Consider the following 27,529-nt stretch of genomic DNA (forward strand, 5'->3'; position numbering starts at 1 on the left):
GCAGTTCTTTCTGGATACTAACAGCTTGTCAAAGAACTAGGGCTGCAAAGCTACTGGTAATTTACCAAAGTTTTTCAAATAAAATCTATGGCAATCCATTGTAACTTTGGTCATTTATACTTGAATAACTTATTTTTTTATTCATATATAGTGTTAATTTATTATATCTGTCTCCATATTGTTCAATGGTGTATAGTAGCTAGACCATATGGGTCAAGAGAAAATAGCCTAATTCATCAAAAAAGCATCTAATCAACAATGGCATTATGTTCAATTAACTGACTTTTGTCACAACTGCCACCAGTTTGACCACAAAATATTGACAGCCAGTACATATTGACATAGTAAAATAAATACAAGTTTGTAAAAAAATATATAAAAGGATATTTCATGCTGAAAGTGTAATGAACACAAGGGGAGACAGAAAGCTGGTTTCAAGCGCAGGGCGCAGAAGGTGTTTATTGCGAAGGACCACAGGTGGAGGCAGGTAGCTGGGTCCAGGGGCAGGGAGAAGGTCATACCCAGGGGGTCCAAAAGGGCAACAGTGGTGTGAGCTGGAAAGTGGGCCGGAAAGTGAGCTGCGTTCAGGGGATCTACATGTTTGAGGGTGTGAGTTGGAAGCAGACGTTACAGAAACCCTCATATTTAACAGCAATGGTATTCAGTAAGTTGATGGTTTGTATTTAGGATAATGTTTTAGAGCTTTGTCATTCAAATTTTTTTTAAATAAAATGTATCTTATTCTATTATTTCTTATATTTTACATGTGATAAGGCCATACAGTGAGCCAGAGATCATTACAGAGACCTGTGATAATCTGAAGTACCCAAAAGGGCCACTAGATGTCTTGTGATAGATTACATAAAATCCTTGAAAGATACCAAAATTCTGGTAGTTTACTGGTAAACTTTGAAGGTTTCCAGTAATATACCCTCCTTTGCAACCCTACAAAGAACTAGTAAATATACGCAAATGTTGAGATAGAACAAGTTATAGACACACATTTCATCATCGTGTTTTTTATTTCTCCTTCAGAAAACTGTGTGACTGACTGCTGATCTTAGAGAGCGTAAGACTGTCACGCTTGACTCTGTTTCACGGTCCAGATTAATTTAGTCCAGTCAGACTGGGAGGCAGCAGCATTCACTGTGGGGTTGTTGAGTCTCATCTGTAGGGATAATGGCTTTAATAACCTGTCAGCTATTCTCCTTCACAGGAAGCAGTCCTAATGTCCTGTTTGTTTACACAATATCTGTGCTGCTGGCCCCCTGTGCCAGGGCTCCACGACTATATCTGTGCTGCTGGCCCCCTGTACCAAGGGTGTCTATATCTGTGCTGCTGGCCCCCTGTACCAAGGGTGTCTATATCTGTGCTGCTGGCCCCTGTGCCAGGGCTCCATGTCTATATCTGTGCTGCTGGCCCCCTGTACCAAGGGTGTCTATATCTGTGCTGCTGGCCCCCTGTGCCAGGGCTCCATGTCTATATCTGTGCTGCTGGCCCTCTGTACCAAGGGTGTCTATATCTGTGCTGCTGGCCCCCTGTGCCAGGGCTCCATGTCTATATCTGTGCTGCTGGCCCCCTGTACCAAGGGTGTCTATATCTGTGCTGCTGGCCCCCTGTGCCAGGGCTCCACGACTATATCTGTGCTGCTGGCCCCCTGTACCAAGGCTCCATGTGTATGTCTGTGCTGCTGGCTCCCAGTACCAAGGCTCCATGTCTATATCTGTGCTGCTGGCTCCCTGTACCAAGGCTCCATGTCTATATCTGTGCTGCTGGCCCCCTGTATGTTAATGCAACAGATTCATCACAAACTTGTTCCTGCTGTGGCTGTGTCTTTACATCCCTGTTTCATTGGGGAACAATGTGAGAAAACGCAGCATCCCCTGAATGTTAAACCACACAAACACACACACACATAATTTTTTACCATATTTTTTCGAAGTTCAGGATGAAAAGTCATTGAATCTCATTGATTTTTATGATTATTACTTGCACTAAGCATTATTTGAGGCATTTCCATTTGTCTTTTTTTAGTTCTGTTGATAGAATGTAGCCTTCAACTTTCCTTTCAAAATTAATTCCAAGTATAGATATCAAATATAGTATTGCCAGAACCCTTACAATAGCATTACGCTGTCAGTAACATTTCTCCAAACAAATACAGTACATTTCATCCATTCCCCAAACCCAAGACATTTCTTCCTGGAGGCTCATTAGCCTTGCAGCCTCAGCTATCTCTTCCTGGACTCCACTTAGCAGAGTGCTTCTCTCTCTCTCTCTCTCTCTCTCTCTCTCTCTCTCTCTCTCTCTCTCTCTCTCTCTCTCTCTCTCTCTCTCTCTCTCTCTCTCTCTCTCTCTCTCTCTCTCTCTCTCAATTCAAAGGGCTTTATTGGCATCGGAAACATATGTTTACATTGACAATGCAAGTGACATAGATAATAAATCAAAACGGAAGAAACAATTAAAAATGAACAGTAAACATTACACTCACAAAGGTTTTTAAGGAATAGAGACATTTCAAATGTCATATTATGGCTATGTACGGTCTTGTAACAATGTGCAAAGTCTCTCTCTCTCTCTCTCTCTCTCTCTCTCTCTCCTCTCTCTCTCTCTCTCTCTCTCTCTCTCTCTCTCTCTCTCTCCTCTCTCTCTCTCTCTCTCTCTCTCTCTCTCTCTCTCTCTCAATTCAAAGGGCTTTATTGGCATCGGAAACATATGTTTACATTGACAATGCAAGTGACATAGATAATAAATCAAAACGGAAGAAACAATTAAAAATGAACAGTAAACATTACACTCACAAAGGTTTTTAAGGAATAGAGACATTTCAAATGTCATATTATGGCTATGTACGGTCTTGTAACAATGTGCAAAGTCTCTCTCTCTCTCTCTCTCTCTCTCTCTCTCTCTCTCTCTCTCTCTCTCTCTCTCTCTCTCTCTCTCTCTCTGCCAGTGTCTAAGCTCTGTGGAACTAATGCCGCTGTCCACTGACGCCCAGTCATCCCTCAGCCATTAAAGTGCAGGCGGGGAGACAGACCTCCGCCTCAGGCTATAATCCCCCTATCAGAACAGAACTGGGTTTACCCAATAGCACAGCTGGCTAAACAAGCAGGGACTTTCTGACTGTCTCAGACCATCTGCAGATCTCATTTGGCCTCACAAAACTGGAGTGGGGGGCTAGGGTGCAGTGCACAAACACACCCCTGAAATCCATCAAAGAGGAACTCCTTTTTTGAGGTGTAATCCTACATTAGGATTACACCTCCAATTGTCTGCTGGTATGCTGTGTGAAATTATGTTGTTTATGTGTATTGTAGCCTAAGTGTGTTGTAGTCTGACTCTCCTCTTTGCTCTCCAACTGAGCGTAATGACAGTTTTAGCTGTCTTTAAGGAGCGTAATGACAGTTTTAACTGTCTTTAAAAAACATCCTTCAGCTGAGCGTAATGACAGTTTTAACTGTCTTTAAAAAAACATCCTTCAACCAAGCGTAAAGACAGTTTTAGCTGTCTTTAAAAGAGCCTCCTCCAAGGACAGTACTCTCTAATGTTACTCTAATGTTGCCTTGATCTGTCAAGTGTTTCATAGGGTTTCCATTTTTTATTGTTGTTTCTTAAAGATGGAATTTGCAGTAGGGGGAAACCACCCACCGTTATTATTGTTTTTGTTGCCGAGCTGAGGAACGCCACGAAAGCATGGTAAAAAAATTGCAGTACATATTGTGCTTTTCTATTGCGCATGCAATGATGTCAGAGGGGAAAAAACTGTGTTCGTTGTTTACAGTAATGTTTTTCTTATTGTAATATCGCAAACGGATTAAAATAGTACTCCTTTTCAACTCATTTAACACATGGTTTACTTAACAAAAGGTACATCTCAATAGGTGGTTCAGGTAAGTCATGACATGGCAGTGGGGGGTGGGCCTTTCCTATTTTGTTCTCTATTGCTCCTCTATTGTTCTTCAGGCAAAGGGGAAGGCCGGTGACATCACAGATTCCCATCAGACCAACTCCTTGAATGCCCCACTCGAATAAGTTTGCAGTTGTGTCTAAAAAACTATAGTTTGATCAAAACATATTTTTGAGGGGCCTTTAGTGTGTGTACTTTACTGTATTTATACTTGTGATATTGCTTTTCAAACAGTAAAAGTTCAAAAATCGCTGGAGGACAATTCCAGCTTCAAGAAGAGGCCTAGTTCAAACCTTTGCTCTTGAATAGGCAAAGAGGATTCGGAATATCAATGACTCCTTCGTAACATTACCATCAGCATTGCAGTGAATTCACTGTTCAACAATACAGTAAGATTAACCACTATATTGTTGTAATATGAGGTAAACAGCTCTTTTGCTAAAGGATAATGCCATTTTAAACATCAACCAATTCACAGGCGAGATGCCGCAACATGTTAAGTAAAAAAATGGGGGGGGAAATTGTTGACAGGCGTCTTCTGCTCTAAACAATTTGTAGTCTACACAGAAAGCATAATTTGCATTAATCCAGCTGTAAACATGGGCAATGAACAACAACATGGAACAGCTATTCAGAGAGCAGCAAATGCACTAAAGGCAAGGACAGCAATTTACTGCAGTGGGCTAAACCAGAGTGATTCTTGGTAGTGTTAAACAAATCTACTTTGAAACAAAAATATACACCTCACACATTGTTAAATTACACTGTAAATGCATCACAGAAGAGTGAAATATAACAAAACTGTTTGACATAGAAACACTGGAATTTCTGCGTAAAAATAAAATAAAACCTTTATTAATTACGAAATTATGAAAAACATTAATACCATTCCACCCATTAGACCACTAGGCCATTTGACTGCAGGATAGAGAATAACGCATTTCAACTAGTCCAAGTGTGAAGCGCTGAAGTCGGAAGACAAATGTGCTGTGCGAGAGGCTCAATAGATTACAGCCATGTAAACTTCCTTTGTGAGCTGCATGACAAGACAGTCATTTGCAGCTGTTTCCGCTCAGTGTGACATTCAGTGGGAAGGTTGCCACAGTGTTTATTGAGGACGTTTCACCTTTTGTTTTATTGAAATCTCAGGGCTTGTCTCTAAGGAGATGTGCTATATCTAGTAGTGATTGTCTCGGTTATGTCACTGTGATTCTTTTCTTCATATTTCAAGTGTGTTTAAAGGCCACGTCAGTGACTTCTCACAAAGAACATCTGTTGATGTGAGAGCATACATCTCAATCCAGGATCTATGGGCAATTTTAAACTTGCGACATGACACTTGAAATATTCACATTTGTGTTAGATGAAGAGCATGCAGACATTATACTGGTTAAATTACAAAACTAAATGTAAGTGGTGTATTAGCAAGGAGACATAGGATTGTCAATCAAAACATTTTGGATGAATGAAGATGAAGATGAGGGGGGTTCTCGAATAGGCACCAATGCGATAGCAGCTGGGTCTGGTTTGCTTGGTTCATTGACCGTATATGAACCAGAAAAAATGAGGGACTGGGATGTCTCGCTTCCTCTTCAGTCTGTGGTTTAACAATTTTTTTAGTAAATGGATTCTAATAGATTTGAAAGAAAATCGGCCTGATTCGAGTTGAGTGGTCAAACTGGTTTGCAGCGTACCATCTGTAAAAACATTTAGAAGAACAAAAATGTCACCCACTTAAAAAAAAAAAACATATGCCCTCGGAGCAAGGGAGCAGTTCTCTGTCACAGAGACTCATGTGTAAAAAGTCATTTACTCACACATCCACAGGTACTCAGATTCACAGGAGCATGACTGACCTGAGCTGTACACTCTTAGAAATAAAGGTGCTATCTAGAACCTAAAAGGGTTCTTTGGATGTCCCTATAGGAGAACCCTTTGTTCCTTGTAGAACTGTTTTGCGTTCCATATGGAACCCTTACCACAGAGGGTTCCACTTGGAACCAAAAAAGGTTCTACCGGGGACTAAAAAGGGCTATCCTATGGGGACAGCCGAGGAACCTCTTTGGAACCCTTTTTTCAGAGAGTGTAGATGCAACACATCCTCATTGCCTAGTCAACATTACCCCTACCCACATGTACATACTCTATTACCTCAACGACCTCAACTACCTCAACTACCTCCTGCACGTTGACTCGGTTCCGGGACTCCTTGTATATAGCCTCTTTATTGTTTTGATTGTGTTACAATTTCCTTTTTATTTAGCAAATATTCGTCTTACTTTTTTAACGCTGCATTGTTGGAAATGGGCTCATAAATAAGCATCTAACCACTATGCTACCTGGGGTGGCAAGTAGCATAGTGGTTAGAGCGTTGGATTAGTAACCAAAAGATTGCAAGATCAAATCCCCGACCTGACAAGGTAAAAATCTGTTGTTCTGCCCCTGAACAAGGCAGTTAACCCACTGTTCCTAGGCTGTCATTGAAAATAAGAATTTGTTCTTAACTGACTTGCCTAGTTAAATAAACATTTAACTGTAAAGTCTAAACCTGTTGTCTCTAGTTGAAATATCCCAAAAAGGCCACCATAATTTGTGACGAATGGCCACCAAGCCCTTAATAAAAACTAAGTCTGAAATTGATTTGATTTGATTTTCCCTTACAAAACCCCTACAAAAATGTCCACCTACAATTATAATCCACATAATAATTAATGTCCTGTTGCTGCAAGATTATTATCTTGCTGTAGCAAACCGTCTCAAATTAAGATTCTACATCTGTATGTTGTCTCATGTCTGTCTGTAGGTTGATTCTGGCAGGTCTGTCTGTAGGTTGATTCTGCTGCTACTATTGGATAGAGCGCACTCAGCGCAGCTGTTTCTCCGTGCATGACCATTCCCCCTAGGCGTTACCATCCTGTGCTAGTGGGCAAGTGGGCATGACTGAGCATGATTGAAATCAAAACCCAACCCTCAAATATCCAATTATTTGGGAACGTCATAGTTTTCCCTAAATCTCGCAAATCTCTGTTTTGGAAGATACTGACTTTATGCCCCAAATTATTCTATTTACACTTTGTAGTAAATTCTGGCACTAGAATCAATGTTTCTGACTAAAATCGATGCCACATAGGCCATTTTCAACCAGATAAAAGTTCTTTTTTGGTTCAGCTCCTCTTTAAAGGAGCTCAGTCCAACTGCTGTGTCCCTATTACTTGGTATTTATCATTTTGATCACAGAATTTGAAGACAGGATTTGAAGACAGGATTTGAAGACAGGATTTGAACACAGGATTTTAACACAGGATTTGAACACAGGATTTGAACACAGGATTTGTAACGAGTCAGTACTAGAAAGTGGACATAATACTTGTTTTTGTTAACCTGCATCAACAAACCTCACATCCTATGTGCATAAAATCATAGTCATACTCTTGATATAAACACAATCTTCCCATAATTTTTTTTCATTTGTGCCTGCGTAATTTCCACAAGTAAAAAAAAAAAATCCCCATACAAATTTGCAGCTTTAGCAACACACCCAGTTTCAAACATCCTCAGCCTTATCGGTGTTGGGGCTGCAGGGGGTGGCTTGCATCATTTCAAACCTCATTTAACACTGAACCATGCCCCCTTCTAAAGCCGAAATTGCCCACCACGGAGCCTAAGAGTGGCTCCAGACATTCATTAGCGTAATGAGAACAGGCCACTGTTCTGCTGCCGCCCAGTGAGCTACTTCTCACTGTAGCCGTGGCGACCATCTGCTCCAGGGCTCCCAGCCAGCTGTAGGATATTCCAGTCAAAGCAGCCACAGAGAAGACAGAATACCCACCAGGGTGCTCAACTCAATCACCTTAGAAAGAAGAGATGGATGGAGGTAGAGTGGTGCTCTGTTGGCGATGTATGTTGGACTCTTCCGAACCGTATCCTTTTGCTTTTCATGCGGTCCTTCATGATGTCAGAGATAAGATAAGCTGAGTACGCAATCATGTGCCACTCCGGTATCCGTCAGTTTGCCGCTGCAATACAGAAAACAGCTGACCATGGCTCCTGGTGGCTGAATAGGCTATAGAGCCTCAGTGGAGGGGGAGGGGGACATCCTGTAGTGTTATGAATAGGTTATAGTAATTTGTGAGGCCAGGGCAGGAGATGTCTAGATGTGTAGTTGACCAACTGTTCAGCTCTGGAGGAGGTTGAGTTATCAGCTGGTCACAACAAACATTTGAAGGTCAAGTCATTCATTTGAAAATGTTGGCGGAGTGGTCGAGAAATGAGAACAACGGGAGAGACCTCAACAGGATTTTTGGGGATGGCAGTTGTAAATCTAAATGACTTAATAATCCATGGGGTGTTTCAAATTGGTGTTCTGATTGTGGTTTTATTGAATGAATAGTCCGAGAATAATTACTTTTCCATTAGCAAATGACTCAACTAAATTACTTACATTATGATGTTGAGGGTCACCATTGTGGTCACTGCCAATCTCCAACAGTGACAAAGAAAAAAGGCAGTAACAGTAATATCCTGAGGGCTAGTTTTTTGTCCAACAGCAAGTCTACAGTCTGTGAGATGAGTTCTGTTAGCCTGTGCCTGAAGGCAGGCGTTTGATAGTTCCTCATCTGGATAGTGATTCCTTGATTTCCCACTGGGAAGAAAATCATTATTTCACACTTTCCTGGCTCTGACCTCTGGATCATTCCCAGGAATTTTATTGGCTGGTGCACGTGTTTTATTTCCTCTCCGTACAACATTGATGACCCTGAGCAATAATAAGACATGACTGACTAAGCCTCAGTGGTTTAACTAAGGGATGGAGCTGATAACTGTCTGTGTCTGAAATATTCCCTATATTTCATATATAGTGCACTACCCTATGGACCCTGGTCAAAACTAGTGCACTATAAAGGGAATGGGGGGGCATTTGGGACACAAAGGCTGTTATGTTCTACCTCAGATGAGATTAAGACCCATTCACATGGGTATTGTGCAGCACACATGGCTGAACATGGTTGAATTGTTGCAGTTTTTTCCATGTGTTTTTTTGTTTTATTCAGCAATTGTTAAAACTTCTTCGGGATCGGTGTCCCTTCCACAGGACGGTTGAGCTAACATAGGCTAATGCGATTAGCATGAGGTTGTAAGTAACAAGAACATTTCCCAGGACATAGACATATCTGATATTGTCAGGAAGCTTAAATTCTTGTTAATCTAACTGCACTGTCCAATTTACAGTAGCTATTACAGTGAAAGAATACCATGCTATTGTTTGAGGAGAGTGCACAATTTTGAACATGAAAAGTTATTAATAAACAAATGTGGCACATTTGGGCAGTCTTGATACAAAATTTGGACAGCAATGCAATGGTTCATTGGATCAGTCTAAACGTTTGCACATACACTGCTGCCATCTAGTGGCCAAAATCTAAATTGCACCTGGGTTGGAATAATACACTATGGCCTTTCTCTTGCATTTCAAACATGATGGTACAAAAACAATACAAAAGAACAGTTGGATTTTTCTTTGTATTATCTTTTACCAGATCTATTGTGTTATATTCTGCTACATTCCTTTCACATTTCCATAAACTTCAAAGTGTTTCCTTTCAAATGGTACCAAGAATATGCATATCCTTGCATCAGGGCCTGAGCTACAGGCAGTTAGATTTGGGTATGTCATTTTAGGAGAAAATTGAAAAAAGGGGCGGATCCTCAAGAGGTTCTTTTTAAAAAGGTTGATTGTTAGCCAACTGTAATCTATATTTTCCTCTAATCTTTTTTTCCCTTGCAGAATGTAACCTAATTTCCATTTACTTCAGTATATAATAGGTATATAATTGAAAACTGTCAAGGAAGCTGTTTTAGAAACATTGCTTTTCCTCTCCTCTGTTGCAGTTTAATTTTGTTGGGAAGCTGTTGGGTCCACGGGGCAATTCCATGAAAAGATTACAAGAAGAAACAGGAGCAAAGATGTCCATCCTCGGAAAAGGCTCCATGAGGGACAAAGGAAAGGTATGATGACAACACCTCCTTTGAATGTAGTCACTGACTGTCTGTATGTTTTCACCTTCAATTAAATACCTACTGTATGATGTAGAAAACCTTTTTTGGTTTGTTTTTACCTTTATTTTGACAGGGAGTCATGTTCAGACCAATGTCTCTTTTTCAACTAAGCCATGCAGAATACAAAAATACAGGCATCAAGTACACATATGAAATGCAATCAACAAATAGGAAATACAAAGAAAAAAGAAAAGAAAAACAAAACACAATCATATAAAACAAACATATTCCAAACATGTATTACATTTCTGCTATTTACTCATGGTCAAAAAGGGTAAGAACGAACATCTTTGGCCTCCCGAGTGGCGCAGTGGTCTAGAGATTCTGGTTCGAGTCCAGGCTCTGTCACAGCCGGCCGTGATCGGGAGACCCATGGGGCGGTGCACAATTGGCCCAGTGTCATCCAGGTTAGGAGAGGGTTTGGCCGGCAGGGATGTCCTTGCCCATAGTTCTCTAGTGACTCCTGTGGCGGGCCAGGCGCATTCACACTGACATGGTCGCCAGTCGTACGGTGTTTCCTCCAACACATTGGTGTGGCTGGCTTCCGGGTTAAGCGGGCATTGTGTCAAGAAGCAGTGCGGCTTGGTTGGGTTGTGTTTCGGAGGACGCAGGGCTCTCGACCTTCGCCTCTCCTGAGGCCGTACGGGAGGTGCAGCGATGAGACAAGACTGTAACTACCAATTGGAAATCACAAAAATTGGGGAGTAAAAGGGGGGTAAAAAAACATCTTTAGAATTTTCTGAATGAGGCTCAATGACATTCGTTACATACAGTATATCCCGGTATTTTGTCAAATGCTAGCCAAATGCTAGCCTGTTTCAGTGAAAAGTCAACCTTAAATGCATTCAAATACAAAAAGATGAAAGTAACTGTGCCACAGTATGTCTGTATGTTAACGCTACTATAGATAAATGTAATAGGGCTTTACGTATAGAGAGCATTTTGCTTCCCAGCCAGGCTATTCATTCTCACTGACTCGTGGTCCCCTGAAACCAGCCTTATCTGAGGATCAACACCGGCCTAGAGAACAAAGTCAAAGGTCTGGGTGGTCCAAGTAGCTCACTCAGGACATTACTGGGGCTTCAGTAGGTCCAAGTGTACTGCTGCTGTATAATGTTACACAGCTATTGTTAGACCTGGACACATGAATACACACATCTATAGAGGATGATAAAAGACCTGCTGAACTGTACAACCTCAGTGATGGAAAAGGAGAACTATGTTCTCTAACACCCTCCACAGTAGACACTTTAATTCTGGTAGCTGTCAGAGTTATTGAGCAAAAACTTCTTTCTACTGAGTATTGACCTCTAAATGTTTTATGTTTAGTGAATGTTGGCCCCTTATATACTAGCATTTGGTATTTAGAGAATGTATAATAGTCAAAGCATTTTATGAGAGGTTGCCTTCATTTAGATTGTCCGTTATTTGAGACATACTGTACAAGCACGTCATTGAGTTATCTCCTGTATTTGTTACATTTCACATTTTCTTACGTCTTGTGTAGACGACCATCTGTATCACCATGGATATGCACACAGCAAACATGCCTATAAAACAATACACCTGTTGTTACTATTTTCAGTGGTGAAAAATTGACATTGTAGCAAGGAAATTATGATGCCTTTGAGTAAACATGTTTTGCTCTTTTTGGAACTAAATCAAATGTCCCTTCTTTATGAGCACAACATTGCAATAACCTTGCAGACACGTTTACAATTGACTTTATATGAAGTGAGCGTGAATAGAAAGTCTGAGGGAAGGAGGTGAATTGGATTGCGAAAAGCTCACATCTGATATGCTCATATTGCAATGTAAACACCCTTGCAACATATTTTTTTTCACCTCAACTCCAACAATAGGATCATGTATGAATACCCTGATGATTATCTTGGACTTGATCCATCGTTTTGACCACAATCGAAATTGACAGCCTTGATCTGCATTTTTCTGGTGGTTTTTCCATGGCAGGGCTCAGGAAAGCTTGCCATGCAGTAGTACACCCTAAAATGTCAACATACACAATGTTTACTGTTCTTGAGACTTGATTTGAACACTGATTTATGTATTCAAAGGAGATGCTGCTTCTTGCCTTAATACTAAACAGTCTGACATCTCTCCGACTCAAGTCTGCAGTGATGCATGCGAAGAGTAGATTGTGAAAGATAACATCAAGGCATTACATCTCCACACTCATCAGTCCCTGTGTATAAACATGTTGGTTTTGCTTGGTTGTAAGATCATTTCAGCTCCACAACAGAACTTCACAGACATTTTTATTTCATATCTAATTTGATTATTGAGGCTGCACTTGCATATTTTTGCATATATTACCCAGAACAGATCCAGTATCAATTGGTATGTCTCCAGATCAGTTTATTTTGAAAACTTCATACCGTGTGTACAACAGAGGTGTACTGATTCTCAAGGTGAATATTTGAGCATGCATATATTTGCACAAATAATTATCTTGGGGAATTTCAGACAATCCAACTGACCCTTGTTTGAGTCATGTAATACAAACTAATTTGATTTCAACAGAGACCACTGTGTTGTTATGTCTGAGGAATATGCCGACTGACTGAGTAAGTATTTTCAAATGGATACAGAAAACTTGAAAATATCAGCTACAATAGTTTTCTTGAATATGTTTCACAACTGTTTCAGGCAAAGTAAATCCAATAGTGAACCAATAGAATCATGAGGGCCCTATTTTGATTGAGTCAATATAAATGGTTCATTCTATAAACCAGGGTACCTGTGAGTATTTTCAACTTGTTACAGCTGTTGATAAGTCATTGATAATAATCTTGCAATATTTTTCACGTCATTACATTAAGATATAAGGGGGGATCATAGCTTTATTCAATAAAATTCACGAGTAGATTTAAAACATACAGTGCATTTGGAAACTATTCAGACACCTTTACGTTTTCCACATTTTGTTACTTTACAGCCTTATTCTAAAATTGATAGAATTTGATTTTTTTCCCTTTGTCAATCTACACACAATACCCCATAATGATAAAGCAAAAATAGGAACATTTTGCAAATGTATAAAAAATAAAAAACTTAAATATGACAAATTATTCAGACCCTTTACTCAGTGCTTTGTTGAAGCACTTTTGGCAGTGATTAGAGCCTTGAGTGTAATCCACAAGCTTGTATTTGGGGAGTTTCTCCCATTCTGCTCTGCAGATCCTATCAAGCTCTGATGTTGGATGGGGAGCGTCGCTGCAAAGCTATTTTCAGGTCTCTCCAGAGATGTTCGATTGGGTTCAAGTCCGGGCTCTGGCTGGGCCACTCAAGGACATTCAGAGACTTGTCCCGAAGCCACTCCTGCATTGTCTTGGCTGTGTTCTTACGGTCATTGTCCTGTTGGAAGGTGAATTTTCACTCCAGTCTGAGGTTCTGAGCGCTCTGGAGCAGGTTTTCATCAAGGATCTCTCTGTACTTTGCTCCGTTCATCTTTCCCTCGATCCTGACCAGTCTCCCAGTCCCTGCCGTTGAAAAACATCCCCACAGCATGATGCTGCCACCACCATGCTTCACCGTAGGGATAGTGCCAAGTGTCCTCCAGACGTGACGCTTTGAATTCAGGCCAAACAGTTCAATCTTGGTTTCATCAGACCAGAGAATCTTGTTTCTCATGGTCTGAGAGTCCATTAGGTGCATTTTGGCAAACTCCAAGCGGTCTGTCATGTGCCTTTTACTGAGGAGTGACTTCCATCTGGCCACTTTACCATAACGCCCTGATTGATTGAGTGCTGCAGAGATGGTTGTCCTTCTGGAAGGTTCTCCCATCTCAACAGAGGAACTCTGAAGCTCTGTCAGAGTGACCATTGGGTTCTTGGTCACCTCCCTGACCGAGGCCCTTCCCCCCTGATTGTTCAGTTTGTCCGGGCAGCCAGCTGTAGGAAGAGTCTTTGTGGTTCCAAACTTCTTCCATTTAACCCTTGTGTGGTGTTCATGTTTTTGTTATTCACCCAATGTTCGCGGGTCTGATGGACCCACAATATTTTTGTGTTTTTAAAGCAATACAGCCATAACAATTTAATTAAAACGACTTAATACTTAGATGTTGACTTCAATTACAAGCAACATAGACAGCATACATGGTTAATATTTGCCATTTACCTCTGCTAGATCACATTTATCAATAAAAGCACAATTCGTTATTGTTAAATAAAATCTGATTTTTGTAACAAAAATGTATTAGAACCAAGACATGGGTGGAATACATCATGTTAATCTTGAACAAATATAAATGAATCAATGTTTTCATCAGTATTGAAGTTTATTGCTTTGAACTGAACCAATTGGAAGGACAAATTTTACATACACTATTTTATGGAAATTACAAACCACATGAGGGACAGAGTTTTACTGTGTGTTTGATGCAAATGTATTTCTTACACTTGATGCATGTGTATTGTGTCTTCCTGTCCTTCTTTGGTCCACATGCATCACAGCGCTTCTTGTTGCTAACGGCTGCAATCTAGAATGATGATAACACTTAATTCAGGAATTTTAACTAACATCTCACTCACTCACATATACAGCAGGCCAAGGTAGGAGAGTCAGACACACACACATGCAACAACATCCCTCACACTTACTTCCGGTATTGGAGTTGTTGGTTCTGTGGGTCGGGCGGATGGGGCACCAGCATCCTCCTCCTAAATCCTCTTCACGATGGCTGCAGAAGCTGGGGTCCTTGGGTATGTTGCCAACTCTGGATTAGAGGTCTTACCAATGCCTTGCCCAGCTCCTTGAGGAAGAGCCGTCTCGTCTGTAACTTTCCTCTGTTCCAATCTGGGTTCTACGCCGTTCTGAAGACAAATTCATTGTACGCCGAGATGTCCAAGATGTTGAAGAATATCACAAGTGGCCAGTGTAGGGTTCTTCTTTTGCAGCTGTAGCCAGTCACCAGCTTGTCTAAATTGTCCACCACTCCCTTTGTGGCATTGTAATCCATTATGATTTCTGTTTTTTGATGTTCCTGGCCACAGATTCTCCCATCCCTATGCTGCGTACTCACGAGTACCACATTTTTGCCTTTCTTTGGCACGTAGGACACTAGGGACGTGTCAGCCGTGAACACAAACTTAGAGGAATTGATAGGCCCGTGTATTCAACAGCTGAGCTGGGAGCTCTGGCTTGTTTTTTCGTACTGTTCCTACTATTCCAGAGACATTGTTGCATGGAAAAGTTCTCTGCCAGTTTCTGCATCCCGAAGAGATTCTGTGGATTCCCCATTGGATCTGAAAACACCAGTAAGGATAAGAACCCCAAAGTGAGTTTGGTCCATCTCCTTACATCTCTCTCGAAAAATACACCTTCCCTCCAAATTAGTGCAGTCCAGAATGATGTTCTGGATGGTGTCTGGGATGAACAGTTCAAAAGAAGACTTCATGTCCTGCACATGACCAACCGCCATCCGCGTCGGCCCTGATTGCATCCTTATCACATTGGCAGCCATGTGCGATGGCTCATTCCTTGGGCAAGAAGACCACTCAATTTCACAATTTTTGACATCCATATTTCTCTTCCTGCATGCTGCTGATGAGCTGGTTGCTGACGGGCTGGTCCTGGGGCTGGTTGCTGATGGGCTAGTCCTGGGGCTGGATGAGGGTTCATCTCATCCTCTTCTTCCAACTCACTGTCATACTCCGAATTGACAGAGACATGATCCTCATTTTTGGAAAATTCTTCATCTTTCAAAATGGAAGACCCTCCTTACACACTAGCTTCTCTCTCTGCAAAAATTATTTTGAATGCCCTCAAAGCAGAGATTATTTTTGCCATACTGATTGATTGTGGTAAGGAGCCACATATGCAAAGCTATTTATTTGTTTTGTCCCTCCACCAATTTGCACCTGGCTGGGCTAGAGTGTGGGAAAATAGATACTTTTTTACAATGTATCGAAATAATGTACCGAAACAATGTATTGTAATAACATTGTGCAGGTTCCCGCACTACAAAGGGTAAAGAGTGCGAGAAAAGTGGGAGACCGGCAGACAGGCCGGGAGACAGGTTATTGGTGCTATGTTGTAACAGCAGGCCCAGGGAGGAGGAAGACAGAGTGAAGGCACATAGCAAACCTTTTTGTTTACTTTTTACTTTTTTTCACCAACACACACACTTTTCCACACTTTTATTACTGCCGGGTCCAGTGGACCTGAACACCATATATGTAAAATAAATGTGTAGGGGTGTTCTTCACAGAAAATGAGCCAAGTCCAATGAGTCTCAGGTTGAACAAAATAATTAATTATTTCATTTTCATTTTAGTAAACATTGAAAATGGGTCCCACAGACCCAAACACCATACAAGGGTTAAGAATGATGGAGGCCACTGTGTTCTTGGGGACCTTCAATGCTGCAGAAATGTTTTGGTACCCTTCCCCAGATCTGTGCCTCGACACAATCTTGTCTTGGAGCTCTACGGACAATTTCTTCGACCTCATGGCTTGGTTTTTACTCTGAAATGCACTGTCAACTGTGGGACCTTATATAGACAGGTGTGTGCCTTTCCAAATCATGTCCAATCAATTGAATTGACCACAGGTGGACTCCAATCAAGTTGTAGAAACATCTCAAGGATGATCAATGGAAACAGGATGCACCTGAGCTCAATTTCGAGTCTCATAGCAAAAGGTCTGAGTACTTATGTAAATAAGGTATTTATTTTGTATTTTTAATAAATTTGCTAAAATAAAATAAAATAAAAAAATGTTTTTGCTCAGTTATTATGGGGTATTGTGTGTAGATTGATGAGGGAAAAAATATATTTTTATCCATTTAGAATACGGCTGTAACGTAACAAAATGTGGAAAAAGTCAAGGGATCTGAATACCTTCCGAATGCACTGTATGTTTAATCCTTTCTCATGGTGGTTGTCTTGACGGATCCAAAATCACATGACATAGAGCATTACTTTTCTGTCCTTGCATTTATGGCGGTGTAAGTTGTCATTATATCATATACTAATAATTAATCAGTTAAATTAGACATTGAACTTGAACCTTGTAGAGATCTCAGAAAGGTTGTGTAACTACATAACATTTCAAACCATTTTCATGGGCACACAAATCCAAAATAATGTATGCATTGCAAAATTGAGTGCTTCTAACCAAAAGAGTCACCTTACCTTGATACTTAAAACTTAATTTGATACTGTCATTAATGTGGTTTTTCAATAATTATGCATAACACATGTTGGATGCACATTTGGTGTCCAGCTGATTAGTTACGCCCTGATATTTTCACACTTCATCATATGATCCAGGAAGGAATTCTCAGAATGACAGTCAAGTGGTGAACAGCTGTTGTGATAGGATACAACAACAGCCCAAGTGCTGGAAAAAAATGTGTTTATGAGGCATGTCCAGAATATTTTGGAGTCTCATTAGTTATGCTGGTGAAGACAGTTGTGCCTGGTAGTGGTGCCCGGGTCAGCTTTTTGTTCACCCACACCTGCCTGCAATGTCTAGTAAACAATCCTAATAATCCATCCGCAATCGCCAGACTATACAGTGCATTCGGGAAAGCATTCAGACCCCTTCACTTTTTCCACATTTTCTTACGTAACAACCTTATTCTAAAATGAATTTTTAAAAGAAACTCATCAATCTACATACAATACCCCATAGTGGCAAAGCGAAAACATTTAGAAATGTTGTCAAATTTATAAAACAGAAATAAAACAGAAATACCTTATTTACATACGTTTTCTGACCCTTTCCTATGAGACTCGAATTTGAGCTCAGGTGCATACTGTTTCCATTGATCATCCTTGAGTTGTTTCTACAACTTGATTGGAGTCCACCTGTGGTCAATTCAATTGATTGGACATGATTTGGAAAGGCACACACCTGTCTATGTAAGGTTGACAGTGCAGTTGACAGAGCATGTCAGAGCAAAAACCAAGTCATGAGGTCAACATTGAAGGCCCCCAAGAACACAGTGACCTCCATCATTCTTAAATGGAAGAAGTTTGGAACCACCAAGACTCTTCCTAGAGCTGTCCGTCCGGCCAAACTGAGCAATCGGGGGAGAAGGGCCTTGTTCAGGGAGGTGACCAAGAACCCGCTGGTCCCTCTGACAGAACTCCAGAGTTCCTCTGTGGAGATGGGAGAACCTTCCAGAAGGACAACCATCTCTGCGGCACTCCACCAATCAGGGCTTTATGGTAGAGTGGCCAGACGGAAGCCACTCCTCAGTAAAAGGCACATGACAGCCCACTTTAAATTTGTCAAAAGGCACCTAATGGACTCTCAGACCATGAGAAGCAAGATTCTCTGGTCTGATGAAACCAAGATTGAATTCTTTGGCCTTAATTCCAAGTGTCACGTCTGGAGGAAACCTGGCACCATCCCTACTGTGAAGCATGGTTGTGGCAGCATCGTGCTGTGGGGATGTTTTTCAGCAGCAGGGACTGGGAGACTGGTCAGGATCTAGGGAAAGATGAACGGAGCAAAGTACAGAGAGATCCTTGGTGAAAACCTGCTCAAGGAGCTCAGACTAGGACGACCCTAAGCACACAGACAAGACAAACTAGGAGTGGCTTCGGGACAAGTCTCTGAATGTCCTTGAGTTGCCCAGCCAGAGCCCGGACTTGCATCCAATCGAACATCTCTGGAGAGACCTGAAAATATCTGTGCAGCTACCCTCCCCATCCAACCTGACAGAGCTTGGGAGGATCTGCAGAGAAGAATAGATGTGACTCCCCAAATACAGGTGTGCCAAGCTCATAGGGTCATACACAAAAAATTCAAAAAATAATTTTTTGCTTTGTCATTATGGGGTATTGTGTGTAGATTTATGAGGGGAAAAAAGCAACTTCATCAATTTTAGAATAAGGCTGTAACGTAACAAAATGTGTACAAATTTAAGGGGTCAGAATACTTTCCGGATGCTCTGTATGTGGTTAAGTAAAAATCTGATGCGCGCACCCAACCCTAACCCGATAATATAGAAAATGTGCTATAGACTACAGTCAAAGATAGAAAATGTGCTATAGACTACGGTCAAAGATAGAAAATGTGCTATAGACTACAGTCAAAGATAGAAAATGTGCTATAGACTACGGTCAAAGATAGAAAATGTGCTATAGACTACGGTCAAAGATAGAAAATGTGCTATAGACTACGGTCAAAGATAGGAAATGTGCTATAGACTACGGTCAAAGATAGAAAATGTGCTATAGACTACGGTCAAAGATAGAAAATGTGCTATAGACTACGGTCAAAGATAGAAAACGTGCTATAGACTACGGTCAAAGATAGAAAATGTGCTATAGACTACAGTCAAAGATAGGAAATGTGCTATAGACTACAGTCAAAGATAGGAAATGTGCTATAGACTACGGTCAAAGATAGAACATGTGCTATAGACTACGGTCAAAGATAGAACATGTGCTATAGACTACGGTCAAAGATAGAAAACGTGCTATAGACTACGGTCAAAGATAGAAAATGTGCTATAGACTACAGTCAAAGATAGGAAATGTGCTATAGACTACGGTCAAAGATAGAAAATGTGCTATAGACTACGGTCAAAGATAGGAAATGTGCTATAGACTACGGTCAAAGATAGAAAATGTGCTATAGACTATAGTCAAAGATAGGAAATGTGCTATAGACTACAGTCAAAGATAGGAAATGTGCTATAGACTACGGTCAACGATAGGAAATGTGCTATAGACTACGGTCAAAGATAGAACATGTGCTATAGACTACGGTCAAAGATAGAACATGCGCTATAGACTACGGTCAAAGATAGAAAATGTGCTATAGACTACAGTCAAAGATAGAACATGCGCTATAGACTACTGTCAAAGACAGCAGAACAATTTTTTGACGGGGTGCAGGATTTGTTTTGCCTGATTTGGATATGTTTCTGCTTATAATTTCCAACATTTTGATAGGCTATTTGTTAGTCAACTTGTCTATAATTAGATAGATGTAGCTTCTCTTCTGTCATCTGTTGCCCTAGAAGATTAAATAAACCCTTCCTCAACAGAATAAATCATGTAATAGATTGATAGAATGAATGAATGCTTCAATCTAGTTGACATCTGTAAAGTTTCGCTGTCATCTTTCGCGAAGCAAAGACTTTTATGGACTGGGAGAAAATACAATAATGCAATTTACTTTTTTTTAAACTGGAAAGATTTTACTTGCAAAATGTCCAATTGACATCAGATTGACCGGTTGTAAGGTAAAAGAAAGCTGTGGAAACAACCCAATGTGTTTGTGATCAGATTTCAGTTCGGATTCGATCCATATTTGATGTGGTTGAAGTACTATCAGCTTTTATTGTGCTTTTATGTTGAAGACAGCACCTCTAAGGATGGTATCTAACTGAGCATTGCATTCTCTCAATTTTCAGAAAGAGAGAAATCATGTTTCTCCACTCCTGTTCCCAAGACCAAATTTGCCTACATTTGGTGTATTGTTTTACAGCAAGAAATGCTTAATTCTACAGGAGTTATTATTAAGGCTATGTGAGAGCTTATAAACCTACAGTCAGTCTCCATATTTCAGTTTCCACTTAACACATCTAAACAGTAGGCTACAGTTAGTTCCCTTGACATGCCATAGTCCTTTTTAAAGTCCCGTCTTGTGACTGTCGAATTTGTATATAGTGCCTCACAATCATCACACATAACAGCCTGCTATCATCCTCTTTTACCACTTCACCAAATCTTATCCAAAAATGTAATTTCTGGCCCTCCTTCTCTTTATTTTCAACTCTCCTTTAACCACTTTTGTTTTATTGAATTAAACTTCGACAATGTCATTTTTTTTCCTCTGTGGATTGACGTGAACTTTTTCTGCCCCTTCCCAAAAGCATTACTTGGCAATTGGCTGTGTAGGCTATTTGTTGTGCATAGAGTTAAGCCCTAAAGCTTAGGCTTATGCACTAATACCAAACCTCAAGGTAGCCTATAGATATAAATTGCACAATAATTATGCATTTAAGGATTTTTTAAGGTATTGTTTTCTCTTTATTCAATCAGCCACACAGTATTTAATGACCCTAAATCCGTCCACCCCGCTGATATAACCGAGGGGACAGCGGGTTATGGTTCGACCCGCACATCACTAGTGCCTGGATCCATGTTGGACCCAATATCCCTAGTGAATTTATGTTGATCATCTGTTGTTGTCTGATTGATTAATAGCAGGTTCTCGTTAGATTTAACAGAAAAAGCATCAAGGGAATGAGTTCATGTTTTCATATGTTTTTGTGCCTCGTAGTCTACTGTGGCAATCGAGTAGGATAGACTATTGCCCAACACCCAACACTCTTCCTATTAATTATTAAGGATATAATGACAACAAATTACATAGCTTAGTGGTCTTATTCACAACACGATCTGGTAATGATATAACGTGACAAATATATTTTGTTTTCCATGTTACACATGCAATTTTAGACAATACAGTGGGCTTGAAGTAGATTACTTGGAGCTCAGAAATTCAAGTACTGGAATAGGCCTACCTTGAATATCTAATATTTCCTAAATTTGGTGCTTGAGAAGTTATTGTAATTATTGCAACCAATTTATACGTTCTCCTGCTCCCCTATAATTATTTGTGATTTCATTTTTGATCTGTTTTTGTGAGAGATGTGTCCACTTCAGTTTGTTTCCTGTCACTTCATTTGAAGGATGGTGTTTTGCTACTCTGTTGCAGTGAATCCACATGCGGTTATTACGAGTAAGACATCTGTTGGCTTCAACTTGGCTTTTCCATGCAAATCCTTCCATTAAGAAAGGAACATGGTTTTTGCTCACTTTCTCATTATAAAAACAGTGATGGTGAGATTCAAATAGTGAGATTAATGCTTCCGCTATTCATAGCTTTATTATGTGTGCCTGCATCAGCCACATGGGGTACAGAAAAATCTGCATCCATCCAATCTATTTAGTCACCATGTCCACATTATTGTTACATATTGTAGAATGTAATAATAATTTGAAAATCAACGCATTGGCAAAGGCCAAAAAATGCACCATTCTTAAAGTGATAATGACTACTTTCTTGACACTTGTTGCATGCTTTTTGAGGTGGAGGGGTTTTATATTAGGCTCTATATCTACAATTATATAAATGACACAATTGTATAACATTGAGGTCCTTGAAAAGTACAATTAAGTGCTTGAGAATGTGCTTGAAAGTCCTTGAATTTGACTTGTCAATGTCTGTATGAACCCTGCTTATAGGATGTTGTTGTATAGGTGGAATTATGGGCCAGTTTGCATGTATTCACTTTTATTCCTCTAAGTACATGTGTAACTGCATGAAAATCCTTTTATTTTTGATTCAAACCATTTTGAAATGTTGATGCCAATGTCACACATTGGCCTCATTATTTATAGAAAGACCCAAATCTGCAACAACCTGCAGATACATAATCTTGTTTTTTTTCTCTGGGGTAAATACCACTTACTAGGATGATAGTGTGTGTCCCTGCAGTATCTACAGTATCTACTGTATCTCTATTTCTAGTACTTCTCTGGTAACATGAGACAAGCTTATTCTAAAGGGAGGAAATCAAAACAGCATGACAATGTAGCCTATCTCAAAACCTATGGGCAGCCACACAAACAGCTATTCATGCATTGTGCTAATAATAATGACTACACGCCAGGGGATTCTAGGGTGTCTTGTTTGGTTTTGACGAATATTCTGCAATGAAAGCCATTTTTAATTCCATACAAGTTGCATTATTTATGCTTAAAGTCTTAGGGAAGCATTTTCAAATGCTACTCTCCGAGGCTGACTAATTGGATGTGTGTAGCGTATATATTTAGAGGTCAGCTGTCGGCCCACATGTTATATCTACAGTTGAAGTCGGAAGTTTACATACACTTAGGTTGGAGTCATTAAAACTCGTTTTTCAACCACTCCACAAATTTCTTGTTAACAAACTATAGTTTTGGAAAGTCGGTTACGACATCTACTTTGTGCATGACACAAGTCATTTTACCAAAAACTGTTTACAGACAGATTATTTCACTTATAATTCACTGTATCACAAATCCAGTGGGTCAGAAGTTTACATACACTAAATTGACTGTGCCTTTAAACAGCTTGGAAAATTCCAGAAAATTATGTCATGGCTTTAGAAGCTTCTGATAGGCTAATTGACATTATTTGAGTCAATTGGAGGTGTACCTGTGGATGTATTTCAAGGCCTATCTTCAAACTCAGTGCCTCTTTGCTTGACATCATGGGAAAATCAAAAGAAATCAGCCAAGACCTCCACAAGTCTGGTTCATCCTTGGGAGCAATTTCTAAACACTTGAAGGTACCACGTTCATCTGTACAAACAACAGTACGCAAGTATAAACACCATGGGACCACACAGCCGTCATAACACTCAGGAAGGAAACACGTTCTGTCTCCTAGAGATGAGTGTACTTTGGTGCGAAAAGTGCAAATCAATCCCAGAACAACAGCAAAGGACCTTGTGAAGATGCTGGAGGAAACAGGTACAAAAGTATCTATATCCACAGTAAAACGAGTCCTATATCGACATAACCTGAAAGGCCGCTCAGCAAGGAAGAAGCCACTGCTCCAAAACCACCATAAAAAAGCCAGACTACTGTTTGCAACTGCACATGGGGACAAAGGTCGTACTTTTTGGAGAAATGTCCTCTGGTCTGATGAAACAAAAATAGAACTGTTTGGCCATAATGACCATCATTATGTTTGGAGGAAAAAGGGGTAGGCTTGCAAGCCAAAGAACACCATCCCGACCGTGAAGCACGGGGGTGGCAGCATCATGTTGTGGGGGTGCTTTGCTGCAGGAGGGACTGGTGCACTTCACAAAATAGATGGCATCATGAGGCAAGAAAATTATGTGGATATATTGAAGCAACATCTCAAGACATCAGTCAGGAAGTTAAAGCTTGGTTGAAAATGGATCTTCCAAATGGACATTGACCCTAAGCATACTTCCAAAGTTGTGGCAAAATGGCTTAAGGACAACAAAGTCAAGGTATTGGAGTGGCCATCACAAAGCCCTGACCTCATCCTATAGACAATTTGTGGGCAGATCTGAAAAAGCGTGTGCGAGCAGAGGCCTACACTCCTGACTAAGTTACACCAGCTCTGTCAGGAGGAATGGGCCACATTTATTGTGGGAAGCTTGTGGAAGGCTACCTGAAAGGTTTGCCCCAAGTTAAACAATTTAAAGGCAATGCTACCAAATACTAATTGAGTGTATGTAAACTTCTGACCCACTGGGAATGTGATGAAAGAAATACAAGCTGAAATGGTCCCGTGGGGCTCAGTTGGTAGAGCATAGTGTTTGCAACGCCAGGGTTGTGGGTTCGATTCCCACGGGGGACCAGTAAGGAGAAAAAATGTATAAAATGTATGCATTCACTACAGTAAGTCGCTCTGGATAAGAGTGTCTGCTAAATGACTAAAATGAAATAAATAATTATCTCTACTGTTATTCTGACATTTCACATTCTTAAAATAAACTGGTGAGCCTAACTGACCTAAAATAGGGAATTTTTACTGAGTTTAAATATATTTGGCTAAGGTGTATGTAAACTTCTGACTTCAACTGTATGTATGAAGTCTTACTACAGTTGTAGGATCTTAATTTAAGCCAGTTTGCTACAGCAGGAATATAATCCTGAAGCAACAGGAAATTTGAATTATTATGTGGATTATAATAATGGACATTTTTGGAGGGGTTGATATTTTTTTGTAAGGGAAAATCAACACTGACATTTCAAAGTGGAAATATGAACTTCAGAAGCCTTTTTTTTTTTTTTTACCTCAAATACACTTCAAGTTCTCCTGCAACAGGTTAATCAAATCCTGCATCTGTATTTTCCTTTATGTCATAATTTCCAATAAACTCCTCTCTCCTTTCAATGATTGTTTACAATGGTAGGACAAGCATTTTCTATAATGCGCGAACAATAAAAATTGTGTTAAAATCAAGAGTAGACGTCGACTGATTATGATTTTTCAACACCGATACCGATTTATTGGAGGACCAAAAAAGCCGATACCAATTATTGGAGGGCCAAAAAAGCCGATACTGATTAATCGGCCGATTTCTTTTTTTTTTATTATTATATATTTTTTTTATTATTATTATTATTATTTCTTTTTATATATATTTTTATTATTATTATTATAAAAAATGTGTAATAATGACAATTACAACAATACTGAATGAACACTTATTTTAACTTAATATAATACATCAATAAAATCAATTTAGCCTCAAATAAATAATGAAACATGTTCAATTTGGTTTAAATAATGCAAAAACAGAGTGTTGGAGAAGAAAGTAAAAGTGCAATATGTACCATGTAAAAAAGCTAACGTTTAAGTTCCTTGCTCAGAACGTGAGAAAATATGAAAGCTGGTGGTTCCTTTTAACATGAGTCTTCAATATTCCCAGGTAAGATGTTTTAGGTTGTAGTTATTATAGGAATTATTGGACTATTTCTCTCTATACGATTTGTATTTCATATATATTTGACTATTGGATGTTCTTATAGGCACTTTAGTATTGCCAGTGTAACAGTATAGCTTCCGTCCCTCTCCTCACTCCTACCTGGGCTTGAACCAGGAACACATCGACAAAAGCCACCCTCGAAGCAGCGTTACCCATGTAGAGGAAGGGGAAACAACTACTCCAAGTCTCAGAGCGAGTGACGATTGAAACGCTATTAGCGCGCACCCGGCTAACTAGCTAGCCATTTCACATTGGTTACACCAGCCTAATCTTGGGAGTTGACAGGCTTGAAGTCATAAACAGCGCAATGCATTGCGAAGGGCTGCTGGCAAAACGCACGAAAGTGCTATTTTGAATGAATGCTTACGAGCCTGCTGCTGCCTAACATCGCTCAGTCAGTCCTGCTATATCAAATCATAGACTTAATTATAACATAATAACACACAGAAATACGGGCCTTAGGTCATTGATATGGTCAAATCCGGAAACTATCACCTCGAAAACAAAATGTTATTCCTGTTACATTGCACAACCTTCAATGTTGTCATAATTACGTAAAATTCTGGCAAATTAGTTCGCAACGAGCCAGGCGGCCCAAACTGTTGCATATACACTGACTGCGTGCAATGAACGCAAAATGACACAGTTTCACCTGGTTAATATTGCCTGCTAACCTGGATTTCTTTTAGCTAAATATGCAGGTATAAAAATATATACTTCTGTGTATTGATTTTAAGAAAGGCATTGATGTTTATAGTTAGGTACAGTCATGCAACGATTGTGCTTTTTTCGTAAATGCGCTTTTGTTAAATCATCCCCCATTTGGCGAAGTTGGCTGTCTTTGTTAGGAAGAAATAGTCTTCACAGTTCGCAACGAGCCAGGCGGCCCAAACTGCTGCATATACCCTGACTCTGTTTGCAAGAGAAGTGACACATTTTCCCTAGTTAAAAGAAATTCATGTTAGCAGGCAATATTGACTAAATATGCAGGTTTAAAAATATATACTTGTGTATTGATTTTAAGAAAGGCATTGATGTTTATGGTTGGAGCAACGTGTACCTAAGCGATTATATGCAACGCAGTACAGGCTAGATAAACTAGTAATATCATAAACCATGCGTAGTTAACTAGTGATTATGATTGATTGTTTTTTATAAGATAAGTTTAATGCTAGCTAGCAACTTACCATGGCTTCTTATTGCATTCGCGTAACCTCGTGGAGTGCAATGTAAAGCAGGTGGTTAGAGCGTTGGACTAGTTAACCGTAAGGTTGCAAGATTGAATCCCTGAGCTGACAAGGTAAAAATCTGTCTTTCTGCCCCTGAACAAGGCAGTTAACCCACCGTTCCTAGGCCGTCATTGAAAATAAGAATGTGTTCTTAACTGACTTGCCTAGTTAAATAAAGGTAAAACATTTTTTTTTTTTAAATAAAAATAAAATCAGCCAAATCAGCGTCCAAAAATACTGATTTCCGATTGTTATGAAAACTTGAAATCGGCCCTAACGATTAATCGGTCGACCTCTAATCAAGAGCTCAATTAATTTGTTGTTTATGTTCATTGTTTTAGTTATGCATTGCATTTTCTTGTTTCCCAAGATAAGCCACCTTTTTCTGATTTTAATGCATTCCAACAATAGTGAAACTCTTGAGTAAGACATTTTACATTTTAGTCATTTAGCAGACACTCTTATCCAGAGCGACATACATTTCATGCATTTATTTAAAAAAAATAAAAAATTGTACTGACCCCCCATGGGAATCAAACCCACAACCCTGGCATTGCACACACCATGCTGTACCAACTGAGCCACAGGGAAGAGGTAAGGAAGTGATTCCAGAGTTTCATAACTAGTCCTACATGTAGTAACAGTGCCAGCTGGGAATCCTGAACGAAAGGGGTCTCTGGCAAGTGGTACTTGGGTAGCTACTACTGAAACTGGATCATATAAGATTCTTTTGAACTAAGAAAAAATAGTATTCACTCTATTGGTATGTGTTTCTATGAGCACAGTACAGTATAGTAGGCAACATCAAATCTACTTCTCTGCATTCCTCAG

General features: G+C 39.9%; 1 protein-coding gene across 1 annotated transcript in view; it reads left to right on the plus strand.

Annotated features, from left to right (window-relative positions):
• The window catches only part of LOC106589783 (KH domain-containing, RNA-binding, signal transduction-associated protein 2), a 115,370-nt gene that overhangs the window by 48,948 nt on the left and 38,893 nt on the right, over positions 1–27,529 (plus strand). Inside the window, exon 3 of the mRNA XM_014180115.3 lies at positions 9,797–9,913. Within this exon, the coding sequence (XP_014035590.2) occupies positions 9,797–9,913 (117 nt within the window). The remainder of the gene's footprint in view (positions 1–9,796; positions 9,914–27,529) is intronic.

Source organism: Salmo salar, chromosome 28 (assembly GCF_965601325.2).
Source record: "Salmo salar chromosome 28, fSalSal1, whole genome shotgun sequence".
NCBI lineage: Eukaryota > Metazoa > Chordata > Actinopteri > Salmoniformes > Salmonidae > Salmo > Salmo salar.